This window comes from Psammomys obesus, unplaced genomic scaffold, assembly GCF_907164565.1.
Source record: "Psammomys obesus unplaced genomic scaffold, mPsaObe1.curated_primary_1811, whole genome shotgun sequence".
Lineage (NCBI taxonomy): Eukaryota > Metazoa > Chordata > Mammalia > Rodentia > Muridae > Psammomys > Psammomys obesus.
In genome coordinates, this window is record NW_026594311.1 from 350,961 (window position 1) to 360,728 (window position 9,768).

The 9,768-nt window shown below is 53.2% G+C and overlaps 1 protein-coding gene across 1 annotated transcript; it reads left to right on the top strand.

Annotated features, from left to right (window-relative positions):
- Positions 1 to 250: 250 nt before the first annotated feature.
- Positions 251 to 1,482, top strand: Tmem275 (transmembrane protein 275). Its single transcript, XM_055618554.1, has one exon. It carries the CDS (start codon positions 329 to 331, stop codon positions 842 to 844), a length of 516 nt encoding a protein of 171 aa, XP_055474529.1. The 5' UTR covers positions 251 to 328; the 3' UTR covers positions 845 to 1,482.
- Positions 1,483 to 9,768: the final 8,286 nt, after the last annotated feature.

The window sequence follows — 9,768 nt, forward strand, 5'->3', positions numbered from 1 at the left end:
ACTTTACAGTCAGTCTGTAAGGAGAGCCTGAAGGCTTCCTGGAGAAGGGAGGGTAAGATAGCAGTGGAGGACTCCAGGACTGGGCGGGGAAACCGGCTGTAGAGTCTTCTCCTCGGGTAGGCTGTATCCCAGGGCTGTCCAGAAGGACCGGGGCAACTTGCAGATACTGCGGGAAGCCACAGAACTGAGCCTAGGTTGGGGGTTAATCTCTCTGACTAGCCCTCTTGCCCTGTGCCCACAGGACCACCACGAGTTTGCCCCTGTCATGTGCACCATTCTGGGCAAGCAGCTGGGCAGAGCTTGAGGCGCGCAGGTCGTGGGCGGGCCGATGCCGCCGCGAGCGAAGAGGAAGAGCAGAGCGCCCCTGGGCCGTGCCCAAGGCGGACTGCGGGGCCTGCCGTCACACGCGCTGTGCTGCGCCTGCGGCTTGTGCGTGCTGCTGGCCGGCCTGAACGTGACCCTGCTGGGAGCTTTCGCCGCCTTCCTGCCTGGGCACAACGTGCCCCTGGTGGTGGGGCCCGCGCTGCTCGTGCTGGCTCTGGGCTTCTTTGCTGCCTGCTGCGTGTGCAGCCGCCGGGGCCCCGCGCCCCGCACGCACTCTCCAGCTACCGCGGACCAAGGCGGCGGGCGTCCGGGGACAGTGGCCCTGGAGATGGAGAGCAGCGAGCGCACGGCTCAGGACACGACGGCGGTGCAGCTCAGTCCAGCCGCCTCCTCCGGCCGCTCCAGCCCCAGCCCGGGGCTCTTCGCCCTGGACCCTCCTGCACCTGCAACCACGGTCGGCTACTTGCCACGCACCGAAGGGACCCAACTCGACTTTCCCCAGGACCCGGCTGCCTCCTAGTGGGCCAGGAGATGGGGGAGGGGGAATAAGGCCAAGGACTGTGCACAAGTGGCCTCATCTAGAACTTCCAAAAGGGAAGGCTGGGAATTGGCTCTCACACCCCAAAGGGAGCGGAGCTTTGACCTCTTAGGTGGAGTCTCTGAGCTCTGCTTCGTCCTCCCCTCCTCCTCTTCACATTGATGGAACTGGACCCCGGATCTGGAAACCTGCCCCTCCCCGTGGCATTTGGGCACCATGGAGGAAGCCTCATCCAATCTAGAGGATCTAGTTAGGTCCTCGGGCTGGAGAGAGAGATGAAGGTCGAGCTAGTTTTCTCAGGCCCTGTGCGCTGTGAAAGGCAACAGCCCTCCTGCCCATTCTCCTTGTCTCTACCCCAGCATGCCCTCTAGGTTTAACTGGGTAACAAAGGTTCTGACTTCAAGATGGTCCCTGGGATAAGCTGGATGGAGTACGCCGGTCCTTTTTGTCTGGCAAAGCTCAGGGGGGCTGAGGCTGGGATCCTCAGTGGTGAGGAGGCTTTTCAATCCTGAAGGTCCCCTGTGTGATTTTTTTTACTGCCAGCACCACCCACCACCTTGACTGTCACACTGTGCATTCCAGCCTTGTCTCACCCCTCAATAAAACCCCTGTGAGTCAGCACTCTGAGGCATGCGTGTGGGGGAGGGGCCGACTGGGGGCCTCTGATGAGCACCTGGACCCTCCATGGCAGCCTCTAAACATTTCAGTATCCTGGCGCCAGCCCCCCCTTGGAGATCTAGAAGGGGACCCCAGGGGAGAGGAGCGTGTGACTGAGCAAGATGGTCTCTTAGACTCTGTGTATCTGGGAATGTCCACGGGAGAAACGGTGCCAGGTGTGCGGCTGGGGTAGGAGCGACCATGAGTGAGCTTCCTTGGCACCTATAAAAGACAAGCGTTTAAACGACTGCTGACATCACGTATGTGTGGGCAAGTAAGAAGGACAGCAGGTGAAAGTGTGGCCGCACAGCACGGAAGAGAGGAGCTCCAAGGGCCACGCAAAGCCCATACGTTCTTCAGGGCTAGCTGGGCCAGTTTGGGCCCAGCCGGTGATCAGACCAGGTGAATGACGGCTCCTGAGGTAGATGTGAAGAGGGCCTTCTTGCAAGAAGGCCCAGGGAGCAGAAGACTGAGGGAAAGCTCTTTGACTCTGAACCATCCTCTCCTCTCACTTCAGGTACCCCGGCGAGAACCGACTGACGGTGGTCCATGCTGGCCCACCAACCCTCGGCAGTGGTAACGCCTTGCCCACCCACTCTGGGCTTATCAGCCCTCTTTCTCTTTCCACGGTGTATTCTGCCGCTCTTCTGCTGCGGACCAGGCGCTTCCCAGCAGTCTCAGGGCTCCTTCTTCCTCTGTCTCCCTACTCCAGGGACCTAAACGAAAGCAAATTTACCAGTAGGCGTCATTCCTTTAGCTCACACAAGCCTTCAAAGCACTCAACAGCACTCAACGTGGCCTCTTCCTGGAGCATCTTGCCACCTCTCTTTGAAATGTGTTGACATGCTTGTGTGTAGGCACGTCGTGGGGCCTGGTCATTCTCAGGCTCATGGTCTTCTGGATCAGTGCTCTGCAGTTCCAAACACCAACTGCCTCCACTTCCTTAAAAGTACGGAGAGAGAAAAAAGCCCCGGCTGATGCTGCCTTCGGTGTGATCTGGACCTCCCTTCCCCCAACACCGTATGGGGTGACACCCTTATACACCCTGCAATGCTAGGCTTAGCCCCAAACCCTCTTGCAGCTGACAGATGCCTTGAGTTACACCCTCAGGGTTCTCTCTCTCTCTCTCTCTCTCTCTCTCTCTCTCTCACACACACACACACACACACACACACACACACACACACACACAGGACTCCCTGATCTGTTTCTGTTCTGGAGCTAGCTACTGGAGAAGAGTTAGATAAGGAGTCAGAGGAACAACAGATCAAAAATCAGCGGTGTGAGTAGAACAATGAGAGAGAACGAGCCGGGGCACCGACTCCCTGGAGTCCCTTCTTGCCTCCCCTAGATAAAGATATCTGAACCCACTCCATCTCCTCAGTCACACCAGTGCCCCAGGGCCCACTTCCCAATCAGTCCCAGCAAAGCACCCTCGAGTCTCCAGACCCGCCACCCGGGGTCTCCTCCCCTCATACAGTGTCTCCAGTGAGAGCTAAGGGACAGACCCTTTCATGGCAATATAGCCAGTGAGACCTTGGAGCCAACGAAGAGCTCTGCCCTCAGGCTGCTGCAGCCAGCTCCCAGGCAGACCACTGGGAGGCTGTTTCTGCCAAGGTGAGGATGGGATTCTGACAGCAAGCTCCCTGACCTTGAGGAGTCCTTGAGGGGCTAGGAAGGCCTGCAAAGGGCTCTGCAGAAGACTAAGCCCTCTAACCTGATCCCTTGATCCCCAGAGGTCCAGGGCTGCAGGGAGCACACAGAGCTGATCCCTCTGAAAGGATGGTGTTCCCCAGGATTTGCCATGGGGAGCTTGGGGTGGTCCAGGGAGCCCTGCATCTCCGAGGAAGCTGCTGCTGGCCTGTGAAGTGGAAGTTTCTGGTTTCTCTGAAGACTCAGTTTTGTCACGTGATGTTTTGCTGCAAGCTGGGCGCGTGAGGTTTTCCTGGAGGCTGCTTGTGAGAGGGGACGTGCTGTTTTGCTGTGAGCTCTCTCGTGCAAGGGGCATGGCTTTGGCCAGCTGAACACCTCCATGGGTGGACTCTGGGGAGAGGAGACATATAGAGGCCCACAAGCAGTGAGGCTTCATTTTTTTTGGATCGACATCACTGCGCTAATCTTCGTGCTTTGACACTTGACTTCGCAAAAACATTCCAGAAAATTTCTTGAGGCAATCCAATTGAGTCTTGTGGCTTTTGCTGACGTCTGGTGCTGATTCTTGTTGCTGCTTGGTGTTGGCCTATGGACTGGATTGCTGGCGTCCTGACGAATGAGTTTGGTAATCCCCTAAAGATCCATCAACAATAATAAGCAGGAAGTAGGTAAAAGAGATCTACAGCCCTTTTCCCCCGTATTATCTCCTATCTAAGTTGGGGGGAGGTATGGAAGGAAGGTAAAGATGTTTAATAACTCTAAATAAAGTAGGTTTGGTGAAAAACCTAAGCCTACAGGCCTGGACTAGGGAACCCTCAAGGGGTCAAAAACTGGGCATCTTCCTTTTAGTCCCATGAGAAGAAATGAGGGTGGCCACTGAGAGCCAATTTTTATAAATGAATCCAACAGACAATTCCTGACCTTACCATGTGTCCAGCACTGGTATACTTTCTACCTGGGGAAGCAGGCCGTAAACAGGACAGGAGAGATGCTCCAATAGGCAGCAGCGGTTACTGAGGAAGCAGGAGGAACTGAGACCAGATCCCAGAACCCATGTAAAAAAAACAGGGTCTGGCCATGCCCTGGAGCCTCTAATGCAGTGGACATGCAGGGGATGTGGAGTATTTATTACCGGGGCTTGCTGGCCACCAGCTGAGCTTCAGATTCAACATGGGCAGAGAGTGACAGAGCAGGACATCTGATGTTCTTTCCTGGCCACAGCACCTGTGCACACATGCATGGGCGCCAAGGTCCACACATGTACACACACACACACACACACACACACACACACACACACACACACACGAGACACCAATAAACAGTCTTATGATGGAAATCACAATTGGAAGGTCTATCTTAGGGTTCTGGGTAGTTAGGGAGCTCATCTCTGAGAGGAGCTAAATTCTAAAGGAAATGACAAGAGTCAGCCCTGCAAAGGTCTAGGGCAAGAACACTTTTGAGTTCAGAAAATGATCGCTGAAAAAGCCGAGAGGTAAGCACGAACTTGGCCTCTGTGTGGCCAAGTTCAAGAGAGAAGGGCTATAGAGATTGGAGGGGGTAAAAGGAGAGTGGTGGGGAGCAGGTTATTGCCCAGCCATGGCAAGCTTAGTGAGGACCGGGTGAGAAGCTGGGCTTTGATTCTCTGTACGACGGGAGCCACTGGATCTGGTTTATGGTTGTAAAGATCTCCCTGCCTCCTGTGCAGAAAACAACATTGAAGGGAGAGCTGGAAAACAAGGGGCAGGTTCGGAAGTTGCCGTAAAATGGAGCTGGGGTGGGGCAGTCATTGAGCAGTGACGCCATTGTCTGAGGTGAATGGGGCAAGTCTGTCCCGGGGAAGAAGGGAAAGAGATGCTCTAAAAGGAAGTACTGGGATTTTGCCTGGACCACTTTGGTATGGATCGGCGGGCCATATTGTAGGGGAAGCTTAGGCGCTGTCAGCCCAGGATAGCAGCACTGAAGGACCTGGGTCGACGGGCCTGGTTCTGGAGAAGAGGGCCCTGGATGTCAATCTAGGAGCCTCTGGCCTATGAGTGCTGGTGTGTGAGGAGAGGTAGCGGCAGAGACCTCAACCCTAGTTTAGTCTAACCTATAAAACTGGCGGAGAAGGGACCCGAGGATGTTCTGAACCTCTGTCAACCTTCAGCTGGTACCAGCGAGTGTCCGAGGCCAGGCATTACTGATTAAGAAGAGGGAAGAGAACCAGGAAGTGGAGACCTTTATTATGTTCACTCCTGGACCTGTTAGAGGCGGGTGAACTGTAATACCTGTCAAACTAATGAACAAAAGATGTGAGTCTCATCACACAGCTGAGACGTAGATCCCTGATAATAGGGACTATAGATGCCAACTGGACAGGAAGGGAGAAAAGCCTGGGGAATGTCCACTGTCCACCTGCAGGTTTCCCCGTGTCTATGCCACTGTCAGGATGGTGTACAATAATGCAAAAGTAGGTAGAGGGCCAAATGGGCTTCCCATTGTAAAAAGAGGGTCAAGGCTAAGAAAATCAACACTATGAGAGACTGCCACCAGAGGGCACCCTGAGTACATGACGGGGACTCTGTCTTCCTGAACAATTTTCCTTTTTCTCTTCTGAGGGCCAAAGACCGTGAGGAACTGGAAACGCCAGGGAGCTGGGGTTAGGGGTTTGTCAGCTAAATGTACTAAGTAAATTATCCATATCTACAACTAGAAACTACTGAGGAAGACTTGACCGGAAATTGAGTTCATCAAGGTTACAAAAAAGTCCTGAGCCCTGACCTTGAACCCTCACTGTGGTCCATACTGAGTCCTGGTCCTTGATTAAAGAGTGAACTTGACCCTGATCACACTCTGAGCCCTGATCCTGTCTTGTCAGTATACAGAACCTGGTCTTTATTACCAAATTCTCTGATCCTGTTTTACAGACTAAACCCTGACCTTTATTACATATTGAACTGGGACTGAATTTTGATCATGAACAAACATTAGTGCTGTCTCTCTCTCTCTCTCTCTCTCTCTCTCTCTCTCTCTCTCTCTCTCTTTGTTGGTGGTGACTCTGGTCATAGGCCCCTGACACTCGACAATGGTTGAACTTTGCTCAAGTCACACTCAGTGTTGGTCACTAAACCTTGCTCTCCTGATATCCCATGGGCATGAAGATGTGCTAAGGCTCATCAGGTCTAGCTTCTTCCCTCAGGGGAAGCAATACCTAGAGCCACTTCTGCAGGGGACAAAAGGAATTCTAGGTCTCTGGGCTGCCCAGAATCTTCAGGTCCTTGGGTCTCTGACAGGGCAAGCAGAGAAAGCTGGGATATAAAGAAAGAAGGGAAGTGAGGCTTCTCAAGGTAGTGCAAGCACTCCAGGGTGGGCCCAGCTGAATCTAGCTGGGAAGAGGCCTTGGAACCTTGAACAAGCCCCTGAGTCTCCTGGGCTCCGGCCTCTGCTACCTGTCATAGAAAATGGGAGGTGATGGTCCATGTGAATAAAAGGAGCCCAGGCTGTAGTGGAGACCTCAGAACCCCACCACGTGCCCTCACAAGAAGAGAAGTCCCCTCATTCTAGAAGCTCCCTGTGGCTGGTCACTCCAAACAGGCAAGAAAAAGGTGAGGCTTGCCCAAATTAGCCTTGGGTTGGCGGGGGCTACAGCACAGGAGCGCAAGGAGTCTCCCAGGTCTCTGTTTCCGGGGTCTGATGCGCGTTAGGGATGGCAGGCCTGCAAGGGGACACTTGCCAGGGACACTGACAGATTCACTTTCCACCCCTTCTCAGGGGCGGGCATGGGTGCTCTGCCCCTGCGGGGCCACACCAGTCTCTGCCAGGCACACAGGACTTTGGGTTCACCTAGGGAGGTACTACGGGTTCAGGCTGAGCCAGGCAAGAGCTGGGGCAGGGGAGGGGGGCAGCCCGAGTCAAAAAACGCTGACGCTGAAGACAATGAGCTCTCCGAGGCTGAGGCAACTCATTTGGTCCCGGCCACGCTTTATTAAATTCTCATAAACCTGTCAGGGGGGACAGGGCTCGCTTCAGTTTACCTCATTAGCCCGACACAATGACAGTGGGGGGGTGGGGGTGGGGAGGGAGGGGTGGCAAGGAGAGGCCAGTGCTCAGTGCTGAGAACTGAGCCAGCCGGGAAGATAATTGAATTAAGTGGCTTTTGTTAATGGTTTTTAAGACTCCGAAGTGTAAATAACATTTAGGGGCTTTCTTTTAATGGGGCTGGGGTTTTAGAGACCCAGGGAGCTTAAAGGAGGCCAAGTCTGGTCCCCGCCCTTCTCCCCTAAGCTAGGGGACCAGTTGAAGTTAGCCTGGGAAGGGTGCCAGGACATACAGAGCCAAAAGGTGAGACCCCTTCCTAGCGGGTCTTTGAACAGAGCCACAAAGAGGAGGAGGTCATCAGCAAAGAAAAAGGCATAAATGCAGGGCCTTGAACGTGACCACCTATGGAGTCCTGGAAGGGCACTACTGGAAGCCCTGGCCAGGGTTATCTCTGGAATGCTACTGACATATGACCTATGAGTGGTTCAGAGGGCTTGACCTCAAGGGTCCATGTTCACTCCCAATGAGACTCGTTGGGAGCGGAAGACCCCGGCTTTCTCACCTGGGAGGTAGTGAGTCCTCACTGCAGGGCGTGCGCGAAGGCTGTGGGCTTGACCTTCCAGCCTTTGAGTAAGGCAGAGGGGGAAACTGGACTCCAAACTGCCTGGAGGCGTTTGAAGGGGTTTACTAGGAAGCCTGATAACCTGAGTGTGCTCTGAGGCCCACGAGATGGAAAGACTCCCACAATCTGTCCTTTGGCCTCACACACATGCAGGCACACCCACACACGTACACACTAAATAAACTAAAATGTAATATAAAGAGGACCTGCATATGGGGTGAGCAGCTTGCCAGTGTAGCAGCAGCCAGAGGAAGCGGGATGCCAGAGAACAGGGACATGGACTGTTTTAAAATCCACCCCCACACCCGGTCATACTCGGCCCTTCCTTACCAGGAAGCTTCATCCTTCCTATACACACATATAGGACCAGATCTAGGAGTTAGCTGGGCTGGAATCAGAGAAGGGCTCTGGGCTAGGTCCCCAGCGGTTGGAGGCAAGGTGGGGCAGAACTGGCCATGAGCCAGCCTACAAAGGGTTAAGGCGCTAATCGCCCTGCATGCGACAAAGGGAAGTAGGTTTTCTGATCCAGAAAGGATCAGTCCATGGGATGCCCCATCAGGCCCTTCAGCGTGAAATTACACCCCAGCGGGGGTTGCTCCCCTCCCCCTCCATACACTGCCCCGCATAGGCCTGGCACAGGATTAGGGCCTGGAGTCATCAGCTTAATAGATCCTGCCTCCCTTCTCCATTCTTTCTGTCCAGAAGCCTCCATCCTGCCTGCAGGCCTGGACCAGCCTCTTTCCCCACTGTCTGTTTACCTGGCTAGTGAGCTGTTTGTTCGTCTCTAACTATTGGTCTAATCATTCTGCCTGTCTCTTGGGCCAAGCCTGGACCTCAGTTGCTGTTTTAATATCTTTACACTCTTGTGTTTTCCCAGGCTGAATTCAAACTCAATCCTCATGCCTCCTCCATCAACCAATCAGCATCCCAAAATGTATATATTTTATTGCTCATCTGTTTGCTGTCCAAATCCTCTTTAACACAAAAGCATATTGGTATCAGGGCCTCCATCCTGATCATTGCTGACTTACCAGTTCATGGGATGCATCTGGCGAATGAATGAATGAATGAATGAATGAATGAATGAATGAATGAATGAATGAATGAAGAATGAATGGTTCTCCATAGCTACTAGTTCACTGAGCCCACTCCCAAATACCTGGCAGGCTGATGTGTAGTCCCTTACACTACACATTGATGATTAAGACTAAAAGAAGAAAGAGAAAAGCCTATGCTAGAATGTTATGTCCTCAGAAAGAGATGGACACTGTGATGTCACCTCTGCCTTAGGCCCAGCCTCATCACTTAAGAATGCCATTATGGAGGCAGGCCAGAAAAGGAATAGACAGACTCACTTGTCCTCAAGTGCCATCCTTTGAGACTCCTTTGACCTGCTTTATCACATCACTGCTAGGGCCTTTGCCACATATGGACCAAGCATGGGCAGAGATCCTAGATAAAACAATAAAGGAAACTGGGGGATATGATTGTACAGAGGAAAAAAAAAATATTCAGCAAGACACTTGGGAACTAAGTCTGTTTAAGGCAGGCGAAGATCACTCTGTCCAACCTCTAGCCAAAACCCAGAGGCCCAGAAAAGGTCAGGACCTACCCAAGACCATACTGCAAAGTCAGAACAAGGCCGGAACCAGGTTCACCAGGGGCCTGGGCACTGGTTGTCCCTCACATGGTTATTCCAGTTTAGTTCAACAAGTTTGGTGTTGGCTGGACACCGACTCTGAACCAAGACCTGTGCCAGGCCAAGTCCTGCTCATGGAGTTTCACCTGGGTAGTGAACAAGAATTGCACGTAAGTAGCCAAGAAGGGCAGGAGAAGGAAGGGACACCATCTCCCTCTCATGGGCAGTATTTCTCAGAGTTCTGAAGAGAGGTGCTGAAGAGTGAATATGTTTCCCCAGGAGAAAAATGTCATCAGAATCAAAGACTCATGGGAA

Bases quoted from the DNA above. Each gene is read 5' to 3' on its own strand.
- Tmem275 (XM_055618554.1), top strand. From the start codon at position 329: ATGCCGCCGCGAGCGAAGAGGAAGAGCAGAGCGCCCCTGGGCCGTGCC.